We start from the raw sequence: 17,152 nt of genomic DNA, 5'->3' as shown, positions 1-17,152 counted from the left end.
AGAGAGTGGCAATACCCAATATTAAAAGTTGGAGAGAAAACAGCAATAACAAATGAAGACAAGGCAGAAATAATGTTTGAGACGCTTGCAGAAATTCAGGGCAGTGTGATCAGCCCAATAATTATTTCCATCAGGATTAATGATGTGTACTCAGACATAGGTTCTGATATAGAAAGATCATTATGTGTTTTTATGGAAAAGGGGTAAAAATGTAACATTAATCCAAGGGAAGATACAAAATATAATCAGGATGGTAGAGAAATGGTCATATGGAGATTTAGGTTTTCAGTGGAACAAACAAAATTAATGATATTTTCTAGAAAAAGATAAGAGAGGCTGGTTTAAAAATGTATGGGGAACAGTTAGAGCAGGTAAGCACGTTTCAATATTTGACACAAAGCTGACTTGGAATGTGTATATAAATAAGATGGAGAAAAAAATACTAAATAGTTCCTAATGTAATGAGATGTCTCAAAGGGTCTGAATGTGGAGCCAATAGAAGAGCTTTGAAGAATATATATATAGTATATTAATATTAATATTAAATAGTAAGTATTTTTTGAGTTTTTAAAAGAAACTGGATTAATGAAGAGGATTTAAGTTTAAGTTGTCTTTATGTGTTTATTTATTTTTTTGTATTTATGTATTTCCGCCGACCAAACACTCTGACCCGCACTCCAGCATAGTAGGTGGCGGTAATGCACCTTTAACGCTAGGTGCCACCCGCCATTAAACAAGAAGAAGAAGAAGAAGAAGAAGAAGAAGAAAGAAAGAAAGAAAGAAAGAAAAATACAGCATATACTTCCGGGACACGTCAACAGAGCCGCTGGTTGGACGTCACGTTAGCAACAGCATCAGCAGCTGTGGTGCAGCGACAGTTTTAGTACAAACATGGAGACTTTATACAGTTTGCCGTTCTCTGTGCTCGAGTGTCCCAACGTTAAACTGAAGAAACCATCGTGGCTGCACATGCCGTCAGCCATGACCGTGTACGCGATCGTTATCGTGTCCTACTTTCTCATCACAGGAGGTAAACGAACGAGCTAAGCTAACCTCTCGCGGCTAGCTGGCTATAGCTAAATCTGTTAGCATTACATTAACTACCAGTGTTCTTTCATGTGCTGCTGATAAATGATAGATCATCACGTCAGATACTGTTTGCATTGGTTGTGTTTGTTAATGAGCTTGCTAACGTTAGCGCTAGCACGTATGCTAACAACAGCTTTCTAGCTAAGTTAGAACCAGATGTGATGGCATCTGTGCTTGACAAGTGAATACTGTTCATCGATTGTAGTTGAACACAATCTCAAGATCGATTTATCGCTCTGTTGTCATGTTGAACATTATAATAATAATGATGATAAACTTTATTTATAAAGAACTTTTTTAAAAACTGAAATTACAAAGTGCTGTGCCACTAAATCAAGAAAAGTAAATATAAGAAATCACAATCAGCAGGATGCAAGGTGATAAGGAGGTTTAGGTGGTCTGAAATACTACCTCGTGTTTAAATTTTAATGAATAAATATATAGCTTTGTCACATAAAAGCAGTTATATGACAATGAGAATAAATGAACAAGTAAAATAAAAGGTTTAAAGAAAACAAGTAAAAACACCATCACGTGAAAGCTAGTCTATAAAAATGTGTTTTAAGAAGTGATTTAATAGAAGTTACTGACTCTGAGAGCCTTATCTCCTCAGGTAGGCCAAAGCCGATTGAAAACAGGAAGTTGCGCTGTGGTCTGATTGACGCCTAATCAAAACCCTTATCTCACTGTAGGTATCATCTACGATGTTATTGTTGAGCCGCCCAGTGTGGGTTCAATGACGGACGAGCATGGACACCAGCGACCAGTTGCCTTTTTGGCATACAGGTATGATACTCCTCACACATCTCAACCATTTGCTGTACATGAAGATGGACGACATGACAGAGTCCCAAAAGTGAAGCCAAAGCGTCTTGATTACCCTCTGGTGGCTGGCTGTAGTAAAGGTCATAAACCCTGCCTTAAACAGTCCTAGTACACATCAACACATTTTTTTCCCAAAGATGGTTTCTGTCATTTTGTATTTTGTCTGATTGTCTAATTATTTGTTTCATGCTACATAATCGATTGCTCAGAACGACCCACGATGGGTCAAACAGGTCTATTAGCATTCATATCTGGGATATTTTGGCTTGATTACTGGATAGTGGGAGAAAGCAGAGATGCTTTGTCCATCTTTATATACTGTCTGATGATCTCAACATATTTACAGCACATAAATTGGTATGAATTAAGCGGAGCTAACGCAGCCACAACTTTGTTTTGCAGGGTAAATGGCCAGTATATTATGGAGGGACTGGCCTCCAGCTTCCTCTTCACGATGGGAGGGCTGGGCTTCATAATCCTGGACCGCTCCAATGCGCCCAACATTCCCAAACTCAACCGCTTCCTGTTGCTCTTCATTGGCTTTGTCAGTGTCCTCCTCAGCTTCTTCATGGCCAGAGTTTTCATGCGCATGAAGTTGCCGTAAGTTTGAACATGTTTGGTCTTTGAGTTCTACTCGTCTGAACTGCCAGATGTTTGTCGTTGTCATTTCCTGGTCTTTACAAGTTTGTTTTTTTGTCTTTTCAGAGGATACCTCATGGGCTAAAGACACACACATACCACACTTCAACAAAGAATTCGGATTGGACGGATGACATTCGACATTTGGGGGCTCAACAGAGATTCAGCTAAAATTATAGATAAACTCAACCTGACTGAAAGCACTGACCTTGCTGAAGAAATTCCTCCCAGCTGCACTGACTCACGCTGGCTATGTCTCGTTAGTGTGCAGTGACTTCCTCCTCTTTTCTCAACAAGTTAATGCAACAGATTCATAGCAGACCTCTTCCTGTATTGTTAGATCTAACCTGAATGCACACCTATTTTACCACATGGTGCTGGAACATCACCTTTTCCCAATTTTACTGAATCTAGCATTTAATTTTTCCTTTGGGAGAAGTTAAAAGTACTTTGCAGTGGATCACATGCACTGGAGAAGACAGAGGAAGTTACTGGACACTGTTGGGATGGAGCCATTGTTTTAAAATCTATGTGAATAGTTCAGAGAGGGTTCTGAATAATGTCAAAGTTGTGTGTAGTTGTCAAGAAGTCATTAAGAAAGCCTTTAACCCGTCACAGATACATTTGTTTTGTACCAGGTTGAGAAATAAATCTTCCTTTTCAGAGCTCTTTGCTATGACTGTCATACTTTTATCAGAAACATCCATTTCTGCTACAAACACTGGAGGCAGAGTATCATGACTTCAGCCGTTGTGAGGGATATAAAGCTAAGCTGATCTATGGTCTGCTTGCTTGGTTTCCACAAAAACAGCGTCATTATCCTTCCAGAAGGTGGCGTCATTGATCCAGCAAGTCCCATCAACAAGATACAAGAGCCTTAAAGATTCAGATTTTGGCCACATTCAAATGAAGGCCAAGGATTTTAGAGGTTGTTATAAACTCACAGTAGAAATGACTGGGTTCTCAGATACAGATACAAATCTGATTCACAGATTGTTGTGTACAGTTGTTAAGGTTTGGATTAACACTGCATGTTGTGTATATGAAGTACAGTATCTACACAGCTAAAATACAACAGGGAAGTACTCGCATCATGTTCTCATCAAATACACATTTAAAAGGAGCTTATATCGTATATACAATAAAGACTTGTTTGACAAACACTCTAATATTACTACTATAATAATACTAATGTTTATCTTGTTTTCTAATGTGGAAAGACAATTAAAACTTGTCTTTATCAAAATATACACACTGAGTGGTTCACTTGCTCCTCTCCTTTTGTATGGAGAATTAACCCTGAGATCAACTCTGAGGCAGATCTTGGTTCTTTTATCGACACCAAACACGGACGATGTCACATTTATTGACTCTGAGCAGCAGGAGAAAAGGGGACCGAGCACTCCAGCACGCAAATAACAAATTGTTAGCTTTTTGGAACCACGTCCATTCTCTGTTAATGAAGAACATGGGAACTTAGATAAATAGTTGCAGACTGGTCAAACAGTGGTGACCGTGTTTATTTAGCCGAGGGGGAGCGGAATAAGATACATAATACTCAGAAGTACTAGTTTACACTTGATTCAAGCCGACCCTCCTGGAAGGCAGAGGTCACCATAAACATTTCCATTGCGGGTCAACAGCAACAGTGACCAATGTCCACAATGAGATAAGCTGTGTTTTAATGCAAAAGCCACACTGAGACTCCATCACATGTTTTACACACAAAGTACATTTTTTAAAATCACGAATCCCTTCACGGTCAAATAATTGTGGCCAAAAATAAAAAAATTATGCAAAATACATTTCATGTAGCATGATTTCTGACACAATAAAGTTGTTGTACCACAGTAAAACTATATTCAATGTGCTGAGCTGAATAAGTAGCTTGACTCCTAAAATATACCTGAGAGGACACTGCAATCTCAAAGACATTCAGAACATCATTAACATAAAAAAATACATTTCTCAAAGGCTAAATAACCTTTTCCACAGAATTCTGTCACCTCCGGAATCTATAACATCTGTAATCAGTTGTTTAACGAAGTGCTGCATATACGCGAGGTGTTTGGTTTGTTGCAGACTGCCTCCTCTGCTGTGAACTAAACCGCTGCGATAACGGTGTCCGTTCTCATCGGTCGGCAGCTTGACATAGAATCCTGAACAGAAAAGGTGTGAACAAAAATGAGAAATGTAGAGATTCTTTGCACTTTTTGTGGAAAAGCACAAAACTGAGTATTATGTATTTGCACTTTACATGCAAAGAGGTGATAATAGGCGTTTTTTGGAGAGTAAAGAAAATGTGTTTGGATGCTGCAAAGTCACACTTACCTTTCTACATTCATTCTCTGTGTTCACCGTGGTCGACAACTTCAAACCTAAAGCTGCCTCAAGCTCTGGAAACACAGACACAGTAACACACATGAGCAAGAGCTCTTCTAGCCATTACACACCTCGGACTATATAAAAAATGCACGAGCCAGAGAGACGACAACACATTCTGGCAACGGCGTCCTGTGCGACACCGCGGAGAAAGAAACGAATGAGGAAATGTCAAGTACCCGTGAGAATGTGGTCGATTTTCTCCACAACCAGGTCAGCGTCCGCCATGGTGAAGCACATGGGGGGTTTAAATTTGAGCACATTGCGATGAGGTCCGTCAGCACTCAGGAGGATGTAGTCTTCCTTCAGCCTGGAACAATATATATGAATCATTTTTGCACTAGTTGAGGAAAAGCACAGGTAGAACTAATAATATTGATGTCACAATCAGCCAATCAGCACACTTGAACTGATGCAGCTTTTGTAAGTGTTGCTGATTCCACCTATGCGACAAAACATCTGAACAATAAAGTAAAATGAATAAAAGAAAGGTTGTGTCCGAAATCATTAACTGCTCACTATATAGTCATTATATAGTAATTTGTAGGATATATAGTGTATAGTTCACTACAAGGCGATTTCCTATCTAGCCACTATATAATTAGTAACTATATAGTGACAATCTAGTGAACTGTATTGTGACTATATATAGAATTTGCCATTTTGTGGTGCTGTGAGAATGATTATACCCTATATAGTGGACTCATTGTATCCCACAATGCACTGGGAGAGTAGTTTACAACCAATGGTCACTAACTTAGTAGTGTATACCATCATTCACTGAGCATATGCTGAATGAAAGAAAAATGGCAGACAGAGTACTCTATGATGTGAGTCCTGACTTCTGCGACAAACAGAAAAGTCTTGATTGAAAAGTAATGACAGGTGTAGCAGACCTGATCATAACACCAGTGGAGCTTTTAGATTAGAGAATGGTGCCGAGTGAAAGCCTCTCCTGGTTGAAATGCTGCTTAATACGTTGTTCTTCATGACGCCGAACTTTAACGTGAGCTCCCATATACTCTTACACTTACTTATATATGACCTCTTGAGCCTCTGCTGTAGCAGGAGTGAGCTTCAACCTGTCCCTCACGAGCTCCACCCCGACAAAAAGGCCACAGCCTCTGCACGATGGGACACAAAAAATGCACTCAGCTTCATTCTTTGCCAAAACCCTTTTCTGGATCATGATGATATAAACCAAAAATGAAGCACTTTTTACTGATATCAACCCATTGTTTATAGAGATATTGATTTTTGCAAAAGTGATTTATGAGTTTTACGTTTGTTAGATGATGATGGCAGCTGTTAGTCACTTCACTATATTTACCAACAGTCACTGGGACGTGCAGTATAATACTTCATTAAAAGAACAGCTGAATGTTTCATTGTTATATCACTTGACTGCATTTTGGTCCAGGATTCACAGGAACATTTACAAACCTCCTGACCTCAGCTTTACACGACGTGCACAAAACATGTGTGTGTGTGTGTGTGTGTGTTTGTTTACAAACCTGACATCTCCGATCAGTGGATGCTTTTCTTTCTGCTGTTGCAGCAAATTTATCAGGTATCGGCCCACACGTAGCGCATTACCCTGGAGATCCTCCTTCTCGATCACGTCGAGGACGGCCAGGCCGATGGCGCACGACACTGGGTTACCGCCAAACTGAGAAATTTAAAGGAGGACAGAGCACACCAAAGGTTAGGCTCGCACAGGGAGGTCATGCATCATGAGAAACAGACCAATATGCAGTTTGATTCATTTAATATATCACACATTTTATATGTCAGCATACTATTTTTTTGTGTGTTTAAGTGATAACAAAACCAAACAGACAAAGTGTAACTCTGGAAAACTGCCACAAACTGACTGAAAACACAGTCAATATGAAGAAAGAGAGATCTGAGCTTGCTGCATTGTTTGAGTCGATACACTTTGCAAATATGAACATGGACTTAATGTCAAGGATGAGGTCGGGTCAGTGTCATTTCTCGTCAATGTGGGACAAAGAGCAAAGATCACGTGTGTTCTCTGCTGTTGTCGTTTTCACAGATTCCAGTTTCTTACCGTGTTGAAATACTCCATTCCGGACGTCATGAAGGCCTCCGCCACCTCTTTGGTCGTCACCACGCAGGACATGGGGTGGCCGTTGCCGATGGGCTTCCCCATGGTGACGATGTCGGGCACGTAGTCGTCTCCCTGAAGCTGGAAGGCCCAGAAGTGGGTGCCGACGCGCCCAAAGCCCACCTGGACCTCGTCGGCGATGATGAGACCCCCCGCCTCACGGACGTGTCTGTGGAGGGGCCGCGAAACGGCAACAGCTCTTTTATCTTATTTTAAAAATACACGACCCATCAAACAGGCATCCTGGTGCAGCTGGTCGAAATTAGTGTCCATCATTTTGTTGTTGTTTGCATCATGTACGTGTTGAACATACTTTGCGGTCAGAGCATAATTTGCATGAGCCCATGTGTTACAGTTCCGTGAGACGAGTCTACAAATACTCTTCAAACATGAATGCATCTCTTACTTTGACACTTGCTGGAAATAGCCCATGGGGGGAATAACCTGCCCACCACAACTCTGCAATGACTCAGCAATAAAAGCAGCAATCTGTGCAGGAGAGAAAAAACAGATCAGGTCTGTCAATACAGAACCAGATAAACAGGTTAAGTGGAGGAGTCCTGGACTCTCTGGCTTGTTGATGACCCTCCCAATAAGTGTTGTTTCAGTAATTAGGTGCGCAGTGAACAAAGAGAGAGAGAACGCATGTTACTCAGGCTCACAGTGGTGAAAAATTAAAAGTTGTGTACTCACTTGAAACAAGATCACCAGGATGTGACATTTAATAACACACCCATATCGCCCTGTCGTTTAAAAAAAAATATAGGCCTCCTCCTGTGGTTGCATCATCTGCACAAACATCCATTACAAACTGCTAAACGTATGCTGTGTAATCTCTGTGCGGACAGCATGTCCCCCTCGCCGCTGGATGCATGGACATACCCTCGGTGTTGCGCTTTTAACCATTGGATTAAAGGCCGACAAGTTTGGACACAGAGTCCGCTACACATGTATTTGAGATCTGGTGTTTGACCCTAAAAGAGAGAGAGTCCTTGGCCTGAACCTGAGAACAGTGAGAGGAGGTGAAAGAGGAGAGAAAAGGGAAAATAGTTAAGTAGGAAAATCAAATGAGCGCCCGTACAAGACGTGGGTAACAAGGAACCTGCCATGGAATTCCAAACTGATAAAGTTGCTTGAGTATACTGTATGTGACATTTTAAATCTTTAAATATTTTTTTCTGACGTCACTGTGACATTTTTCTGATTGTCTTGTATTGGCGAAATTAGATCAGTGATCAACTTAAATCGTGCACACCCTCCATCTCAATCCTTTGTGCACAACAACACATTCGGCATACCAGTTGTATAACATTGCATTTGGCTTATTGTAATCCGGAGCCATCTCCCGAGGAAACAGGTTATTCTTAAGAAAGAAAACGATAAAGAGTGTCTGTGTTTATTCATGCAGTGCATGAACTGATAGCAGAACAATATGAGACACACACTTTACCTTGCCTCCTTTCTTGTGAACTTTCTCGATTATATCTTTGACCTCATCTGCATATGCTGTTGCAGGATCAGCGTGGTCTGCCCTGTATTTGCCTCTGTACACATCTGGGCTCGAAGCCTGTTTAGGAAGCAAGAACAAAGCCTTATTCCAATAGTTTCTTAAAAAAGGGACATCAAATTAATTTAAAGGTCAGTGTTTATGTACGATCTTCTCAAAAGTTGTCATTAGTGTTCACAAAATGCATTGCAGGATGGAAATGGAGGCGCCAAACAACAACAAAGTACATGACTTCAACCGTAGTCTGTATATAAAGATAGACGATGTAGCAGCGGGACCTCGATTCTGTGTGCAGGATATTTTGGCTTCACTTTTGTACAGTGGAAGAAAGTTGAGACACGTCGTCCATCTTTATTTCCCATCAATGATTCGCACCAAAAGCCTTTTTTTTAAAACATTTGTTGTAGCTTTACAACAATAGTGATGATTTGATCGGAACATGCAAAACGTTTATAAAAACTGCACAGAAATGATCAGATCAAAGGTTAACAGCCCAAAAATCTGTCTTTAAATATTCCAGTGTTCTCACATTGTGTTTAATGAAATGAATAAAGTTTCTGCAGCACGAATGTAACATCATATCCTGGAAATGATCTGTCTAGTGAGTTTATCTGGTCCCACATCTGGTTAACATTCTGGCCGTTCTCGTCCATCCACATTCACGTGCACATACTGTAGGTGATGAAAGTACATAGCTGGTTTGACAGCTGTTGAGTAAATTCCAGGGAGTCAAGAGTTTTGTTAAGGGGGTAAGCAAAGACCTCAACTGTCGACATTGGAACCACTGCTCGATTTCTTCGTGTCTGTGATGATGAATAAAACAAGCAAGCCAAGTCACCTGCACCACTGGGCTGCCTCAGCATTGGCTTGTAACACAAGAGCCTGGTGTTCCACAGGTCGACATGTCAAACTACACCACTGATCTAAAGGACCGGAGCAGAATGTGGATGGTAGAGTTTCTTTAATGTTCTCATATGGAGAAAGAAAATGGTGCAGTCAAATATAGGAGGGAAAGATAATTCAGGTTTACACACGTATATGACGTTAGTAGACATAGGCAGGATTTGGCTATTTGGTAATAACCTGCCTTTCCTACCTGTCTTGCCACTCCTATCTGTCCTCTGTGGTTAAGAATGGGTGTGTAAAACTTTAACCTTGGCCTCCCTTCAAAATTCTTCCCGTTTTCATCTTGCTCTGCTCAATCTTCCCATTTTTGAAACCCACACACACACACTTGTGTCCACATCCAGGCAACTCAACTGCCTGCCACAGCCCGGTAGAGCAAGTTGAGTCATGGAGTTTTGATGGTGTGCACACAGGCAAACGGGCGAGAGAAGAAAAAAAGCACTCACCAAATGGACAAATGGATTGTGTTCAGCATCTGACAGCTGGTGGAACTTGTAGGGACTGATGTCGATGAGCGATGAGAGGTGGCCATGGTAAGCACTGCAAACAAACACAACACAGGACCAGAATCAGCCTGTTCCCTCGACTGTAACAACAATAAAATTAGTACTACAATGACAAAAGGACTCTCACAGCTCCTTGTCATTTATGTGCTTTAATTTTGCTCGTCTGGTGCAGCACCAGGGGATATCGTTTCTTCCCCAACAGTGACGGGGCAGCAGCAGCACTTACTTTTCCAACGTGATGATGTCTTTGTGGCCTCTGTACTGCCATGCTAGTCGAAGGGCCAGGTCATTGGCTTCAGAGCTGAGGTTCAAAAGGGGCAAGGGTTACTCTGAGTTACTCAGTCACCACAAAATACACAGCAGAGGCCGCTTATATATCGCTCCGACGTCAGACCCAGTTTCGTGTTTTCTTTACTGACCACAAGATGGGCACAAGAGATGATGACCTATTTCTTAGTAAAAAAATAAGAGTTAAAAACTTATTCATTCAAGAGTTTAAACCATGAAACCTACTTAAATATCAACTCTAAAAGGAGCTGTAGGTATCTGACCTTCAGCGGAGAATGAGCCTGTTCTGCTCTTTTTTGTTACAATTGTGAATTATTATATGGTAACTTGTGATTTAAAAGGCGAAATCTACCTCTGGCACATTAACAAGTTAGCTCTGCAAACAGGAATCTCATGAGCTGGCAATATGGATGTGTGTGTGTGGGGGGGGGGGTGACGGTGATGATGTGTGCTACATCATCCCAGACGTGCTGGCTTGAGCTGAGGTGTGCACGCCAGCCAAGTTGTCTAGGCACTTTACAGCCATAGTTTTCCCTCTTGTTACCTCCATCAAGGAAGTTTTCAATGCCGTTTGTTTGTTTGTCAGCAGGATTTCTCAAAAATTGGAACCAATTTCTATGAGCTTTTGCGGGAGGTCTGGGAGATAAACGTGCAGATGCAGTATTCATGGCAAAATAGGGCGTTAGCCTTAGCAGAGGTATGCGCACAGTGTGGAATCTCAGGGATGTCCACCCCTTCGTTAACCCTTTCCTTTGTTTTGTCAGGTTATTTATTCCCCTATGACTAATGGATACTGTGTCTCGTGTTGAGTGCATATGGATTTTTATGAGTACCATTATTAACTTAAACCAGATCATTCCTGTTCACACTGCAGAGCTGCAGCAAGTGGTGTCAATGGTCCAGTGTGATGATTTGTTTGTGTCAGTGCTCAGAATGCTGAACATGCATTGCAGTAAGGTTGCAGTGAAGAAAACAACCAGGAACACTGATGCTGGACAGTCACTTTTAGATTTTCAAGATGCTTTGATTAAAATGATAAATCTAGAATCTTTTTCCACCTTTAAGTGTCACTTGTTTGATTACAGCCTGATGGCCGTACCTGTTTGGACTCTACCCTCTTATCTCACAACGTCAGAACAACCTTTATTGCTGCTCTCTGGGATAGTCCAGTGCCAATATGGGACTTTATCTGCACTGTTCCTTCTCTTAACCTCACTGATCCACGCCTAAGAATTAAAAAAAAAAGAATGGCTCAAGTTCTTTGATGTTATCTTTGTTGATAAGGGAGTGGCAGAAAGTAAGGCAGACATACCCGGAGTTGACAAAATAGCACACAGACAGCTTGTCAGGCAATGTGGCCTGCAGCCTCTGCGCGTACAATACGAGGTTGTCGTGCAAGAAACGTGAGTTGGTGTTGAGCTGCTCCATCTGCCGAGCTCCCGCCTGCACCACGTCCGGGTGACAGTGGCCCACTGAGGGAGAAGGAAGAGAAGTCGCACACAGGGTTAGAATTGGTCCGCAGTGTCGGGATGACACGCTTTACAGTGATGTCAAATGACAGCGGGCCATGACAACTCAGATTAAAAGATCACAACTGGATGCCATGAGCTGAAATTAAAGGCTGTTGAATGTGGTGACATCAGCTTTTACGATTCCCGTCCCCGTCTGCAAGGCGTGCACTCAGAACATGACAGCTTTATTACAACACCTCTCGCTTTGCTTCCACATTTGAATGGCAGCATAACCCCTTATGCTCTTAAACTCTTATCTTGTGTTTCAGGTGATACATAGTTTTGTGCATCTTCATGTGCGTGCATGTGTGCGTTTGTTTACCATGAGCCACATTGTTGATGCAATCCAAGTAGCGACACCCATTTTCATCATGCATGTATTGGCCTTTGGCTCGGACAATCTTGATCGGGTCATGGCTGAAGAAGATCTTGCAAGACGGCCTGCGGAGGAGCTAGAGTCAGTGACGTCTGTGTGTGTGTGTGTGTGTGTGTGTGTGTAGTGTATCATTGTAGGGTATAGTTGCATATAGTTCTGATGACATCGTAAAAAAGAATGTAATGAGTCAAGGGCACAACAGAACAATTGTATACAGCAGTACAAAAAACACATGTATTTGAAATATAATATACGTGTCTGCAACATAATATATATATACATAATATATAATATATATAATATATATATATACATACATATACATATATACATACATACATACATATATATATATATAGTCAATGTTATCTGTGATATAATACACATATACACATATGTATCTGCAATATAGTATGCATATGCATATACACATATGCATTGACTATGTTACATATAATACACAAATAAATGATTACTGCTGCTTGCAGATTAAGAGGTATATAACAGTGTATATAAAAATAACTGAATTATCTGCTTAGCTACAAATGAATTTACATAAAGAAATATATATTTGGTTTGATCTGCAACAAAATTGCAACAAAACAAACTTCAAGTGTGACATAACTGCGTCTCTGGAGGAAGTCTAGAAGACAGACCGTAGCCTAAATAAAGTTGTTTTTCAGCACTTAGACGGAGCCTAACTAACTTCGGAGCCGGCATGGTCGTTGTGGTGCAGCAATTCATGTCACTCATCTTACCCGATGTGCTTCTTCCGCAGGTCTATCGTCCTACTTTTCTCGAATATCACCGCAGCGGCCATGCTGATGTTGTCCAGCTGCTCGTCACTGCTGAATGAAGAGGTGATACCACCCCACACGGCTTTATTTGCACACACACACGCACACACTCGCGCCACCCAGCATTTTCCAGCTGTGACAGGTGCCGCGCGCGCAGTGATGTGTGAGGACTGGCGTTTCGACAGGTGTTGTGCAGCTGTTTGAGGAAGAACTGCACACTGTGTTGTTTCAGCTGTATTTGAAGTATATTTACTGAAGTCCCATTTTAAAATACCAGAGTATTTCCATTTTACTTGAATTTATTCCAATAGTGGAATAAACAAAGTACATTTATTATTTTTGTGGTACCAGTATTTTAAAAGTGTTCTTCTACAACCTTTGTCATTTCTTTTTTTTATTTAACATTTTGATTGCAGGACTTTAAGTAGAGGGGTTAGACAACTTAATTCAAATATTTAAACTACAACATGTGTGTCGTAAATTCCACCAATTACCTAATGTTAATATATGTTACCATTGGTTACTAGCCAAACTAACTAACTAACCAAGCTTAACTAAGCTAAACAAAAACAAAGCTAAACAAACTATCCAAACAAACAAATTTAACTTACCTCTTAAAGATTAACTAAGCCAAACTTACTAACAAACAAAGCTTAACTAACTAACTAACTAAGCTAACTTACTAAGCTAAACAAACTAAACTAAACATACAAACAAAACTAACTAACAAACTAACTAACCAGCATTCCACTATATATTACAGTATACTTCCTTACAGCAGGGGTCAGACTATGTACATATATACAGTGCCTTGCATAAGTATTCACCCCCTTTGGACTTTTCTACATTTTGTCATGGTATACCCACAGATAAAAATTTATTTCATCGTGAGTTTATGTAATGGACCAACACAAAATAGTGCATCATTTGGAAGTGGGGGGAAATATTACATGGATTTCACAATTATTTACAAATAAAAATCTGAAAAGTGTTGAGTGCATATGTATTCACCCCCTTTACTGTGAAACCCCTAACAAAGATCTGGTGCGACCAATTGCATTCACAAGTCACATTTGCAAGTCACATAATTAGTAAATAGGGTCCACCTGTCTGCAATTTAATCTCAGTATAAATACACCTGTTCTGTGACGGACTCAGAGTTTGTTGGAGATCATTACTGAACAAACAGCATCATGAAGACCAAGGAGCTCACCAAACAGGTCAGGGATAAAGTTGTGGAGAAATATGAAGCAGGGTTAGGTTATAAAAAAATATCCAGAGCTTTGAACATCTCTCTGAGCACCATAAAATCCATCATAAGAAAATGGAAAGAATATGGCACAACCGCAAACCTACCAAGAGGAGGCCGTCCACCCAAACTGAAGAGTCGGACAAGGAGAAAATTAATCAGAGAAGCAACCAGGAGGCCCATGGTTACTCTGGAGGAGTTGCAGAGATCCACAGCTGAGGTGGGAGAATCTGTCCACAGGACAACTATTAGTCGTCTACTCCACAAATCTGGCCTTTATGGAAGAGTGGCAAGAAGAAAGCCATTGTTGAAAGGGATCCATAAAAAATCCCGTTTGGAGTTTGCCAGAAGCCATGTGGGAGACACAGCAAACATGTGGAAGAAGGTGCTCTGGTCAGATGAGACCAAAATTGAACTTTTTGGCCTCAATGCAAAACGCTATGTGTGGCGAAAACCCAACACTGCCCATCACCCTGAGCACACCATCCCAACAGTGAAATATGGTGGTGGTAGCATCATGCTGTGGGGATGCTTCTCTTCAGCAGGTACAGGGAAACTGGTCAGAATAGAGGGAAAGATGGATGGAGCCAAATACAGGGAAATCCTTGAAGAAAATCTGATGCAGTCTGCAAAAGACTGGGGCGGAGGTTCATCTTCCAGCAGGACAATGACCCTAAACATACAGCCAGAGCTACAAAGGAATGGTTTGGATTAAAGAATGTTAATGTCTTAAAATGGCCCAGTCAAAGCCCAGACCTCAATCCAATAGAGAATCTATGGCAAGACTTGAAGATTGCGGTTCACAGACGGTCTCCATCCAATCTGACTGAGCTTCATCTTTTTTGCCAAGAAGAATGGACAAACCTTTCCATCTCTAGATGTGCAAAGCTGGTAGAGACATACCCCAAAAGACTTGCAGCTGTAATTGCAGCGAAAGGGGGTTCTACCAAGTATTGACACAGGGGGGTGAATACTTATGCACCCAACAGATGTCAACTTTTTTGTTCTCATTATTGTTTGTGTCACAATAAAATTTATTTTGCACCTCCAAAGTACTATGCATGTTTTGTTGATCAAACGGGAAAAAGTTTATTTAAGTCTATTTGAATTCCAGTTAGTAACAGTACATAATGGGAAAAAGTCCAAGGGGGGTGAATACTTATGCAAGGCACTGTATATATCGGTCAGTGAACAGGATATTGAAGAACAGTAATAAAAACACGTCTGTTGCATGATGTATTTGAAAGACTGCATTTATTTGGCTCCAACAGTACAGTCATATGAAATGTCATCTTCAAATATAAGATTGTGTGAACACAAGGGTCTTCAAAGAAATGTCAATCAAGTGGGTAAAAAAGAAAAGAAAAGGAAAGAGTAACACAAATGCAGAACATAAATTTAACATGTGCCACAACACAACAAAAGGGAGGTTGTGACTCAAAAAAGCCACAAAGTGGATTTTACTTTGCATTTTGAGCCACAACTGTGTTTTATTTTGGAGAGAATGTGGCAAAATAGTTACTTCAGTAAGGCTGCAGTGCATCGGAAGGGTACAGAAGTATGAGATGTTCCGATTTCTAACCAGAGACCGGTGCTGTCTTTCAGAAAAATGCGCTAAATTAGTCAATTATCCCAAAGCGACGCCTTTGTTCTGAAAGGTGAAAGACCGCCGAGCACTGACAAATACCCAGATGTGCAGTCGCTCTGCTAATACTGAAACGGAAATAACATTTTGGCACTTCCGCTAACAGCAGAATAATCTACATGTGAAACTTCAACCAGTAAACGCTACAATCAAACAAATGCAAACAAAATCAATCAAATAAAAAAAAAAAAATCAATTAGAAAAATTTAGCTGCACATGCTAAAGATACAGCACCTTGTGAGAACAAATACTGTAACAAAGTCCGGATGTCAAAACACAAGATGAAAAAAAACCTAAATATGAAGTATTGGAAAATCACTTTAAAACATGAGTGAAGGGACAGTTAATAATTTGAGACTTAATGAAAGGTCCGTGTTCATAATGGTTTCTTTGTAAATAAACATTTTCTTTTTCCAGGAAGTGGTAACACAGGGTAGCATGACTGAACAAATGGAGCTACAGAGATCACAGGTCGTGTGACAGTTCAGCTGCATTTGATGCTACACACATTAACCAAAGTATAAATTGCACTTATTGTCAAATGAGCACACATCTTAACAGTACAGTAATAATAATCCACTATACATATATCAAACTACATTCAATGCAAAGAGGAGAGAGAGAGAGAGAGAGAGAGAGAGAGAGAGCATGAGAAAAAGCTGTGATGTTTAGCGTGGTTGCATTGGCTGGGCCCGTCAACGCTCGGGCCCCCAGTACCTTGTTGTCATACTTAGCGTTCTGACGCACTAAATTAAATAAAAGCAGATGTATTCCATTATAAGGCCTATAATCTGAATGCACACTGTAATTTGTAAAAAATGACCAACTTCCTTCACGCTGTGCCACTTTGCATAACTGTTTCACAATTATGCCACTTAGCATAACAGTTTTACAATGCCTTCGCGCGATCCAAAATTCGCCGCGGCGGAAAAGAAACAAAGCCCAAAAAAAGAAAACTACTGAGAGGAATGCTGTTCCGAACCAAAAATGCCTTCATGTAAGAAATTATAGAAAAAAATAAATAACGTACCATTTAAAATACTGACACAAATATATGCACAAAAAACCTTAAATTGTTACATACATAAAAAACCCCAACAACAATAAAGAAACCTGTTGTGTTGTTCTTGCCACTGTTAGAGCACATGAACTGGGCCGACTATCAGTTAGCACCATTATAATCTGTGTGTCTCCTTTCCTTATAATGACGAGATGAACTGTACAATCAAACAGGAACCAGACATCCTCTCCAGTCCACCTGTGGTTGCTGCTACATCACAACAAAATGTTGGTTTTTGTTTTTT

The 17,152-nt window shown here is 40.6% G+C and overlaps 2 protein-coding genes across 3 annotated transcripts; one reads left to right on the top strand and one right to left on the bottom strand.

Moving 5' to 3' along the window:
* Positions 1-786: 786 nt before the first annotated feature.
* ostc (oligosaccharyltransferase complex subunit) lies at positions 787-3,220 on the top strand. The gene is made up of 4 exons (XM_034569561.1): positions 787-1,030; positions 1,782-1,875; positions 2,317-2,514; positions 2,620-3,220. Exons 1-4 carry the CDS (start codon positions 892-894, stop codon positions 2,636-2,638), a joined length of 450 nt encoding a protein of 149 aa, XP_034425452.1. The 5' UTR covers positions 787-891; the 3' UTR covers positions 2,639-3,220.
* Positions 3,221-4,213: 993 nt separating this feature from the next.
* On the bottom strand, positions 4,214-13,063 carry etnppl (ethanolamine-phosphate phospho-lyase). 2 transcript variants are annotated; one of them, XM_034569531.1, is made up of 13 exons: positions 12,916-13,063; positions 12,104-12,222; positions 11,583-11,742; positions 10,209-10,283; positions 9,923-10,016; positions 8,514-8,630; positions 7,470-7,552; positions 7,007-7,232; positions 6,450-6,604; positions 5,970-6,059; positions 5,115-5,245; positions 4,879-4,949; positions 4,214-4,698 (listed from the first exon to the last, which is right to left on the bottom strand). In XM_034569531.1, the coding sequence occupies exons 1-13, from the start codon at positions 12,975-12,977 to the stop codon at positions 4,522-4,524; spliced, it is 1,560 nt and encodes a 519-aa protein (XP_034425422.1). In that variant the 5' UTR covers positions 12,978-13,063; the 3' UTR covers positions 4,214-4,521. The 2 variants fall into 2 exon arrangements, with proteins under 2 accessions (XP_034425422.1, XP_034425421.1); XM_034569530.1 differs by having other exon boundaries at positions 4,214-4,712; positions 4,885-4,949.
* Positions 13,064-17,152: the final 4,089 nt, after the last annotated feature.

Source organism: Hippoglossus hippoglossus, chromosome 18 (genome assembly GCF_009819705.1).
Source record: "Hippoglossus hippoglossus isolate fHipHip1 chromosome 18, fHipHip1.pri, whole genome shotgun sequence".
Taxonomy (NCBI): domain Eukaryota; kingdom Metazoa; phylum Chordata; class Actinopteri; order Pleuronectiformes; family Pleuronectidae; genus Hippoglossus; species Hippoglossus hippoglossus.
Note: the sequence above shows the minus strand (reverse complement) of the source record. Positions and strands in the feature narration are given on the sequence as shown.

What these genes read in the sequence shown, in the direction of transcription:
- ostc (XM_034569561.1), top strand. Translation starts at nt 892, where the DNA reads ATGGAGACTTTATACAGTTTGCCGTTCTCTGTGCTCGAGTGTCCCAAC. An exon ending in CTACTTTCTCATCACAGGAG is followed by an intron (nt 1,031 to 1,781) that starts GTAAACGAACGA and finishes ATCTCACTGTAG; the next exon opens with GTATCATCTACGATGTTATT. An exon ending in GTTGCCTTTTTGGCATACAG is followed by an intron (nt 1,876 to 2,316) that starts GTATGATACTCC and finishes TTTGTTTTGCAG; the next exon opens with GGTAAATGGCCAGTATATTA.
- etnppl (XM_034569531.1), bottom strand. Translation starts at nt 12,977, where the DNA reads ATGGCCGCTGCGGTGATATTCGAGAAAAGTAGGACGATAGACCTGCGG. An exon ending in CCACTGATCGGAGATGTCAG is followed by an intron (nt 6,060 to 6,449) that starts GTTTGTAAACAA and finishes CCCATCGTGCAG; the next exon opens with AGGCTGTGGCCTTTTTGTCG. An exon ending in AATCGACCACATTCTCACGG is followed by an intron (nt 4,950 to 5,114) that starts GTACTTGACATT and finishes CTGTGTTTCCAG; the next exon opens with AGCTTGAGGCAGCTTTAGGT.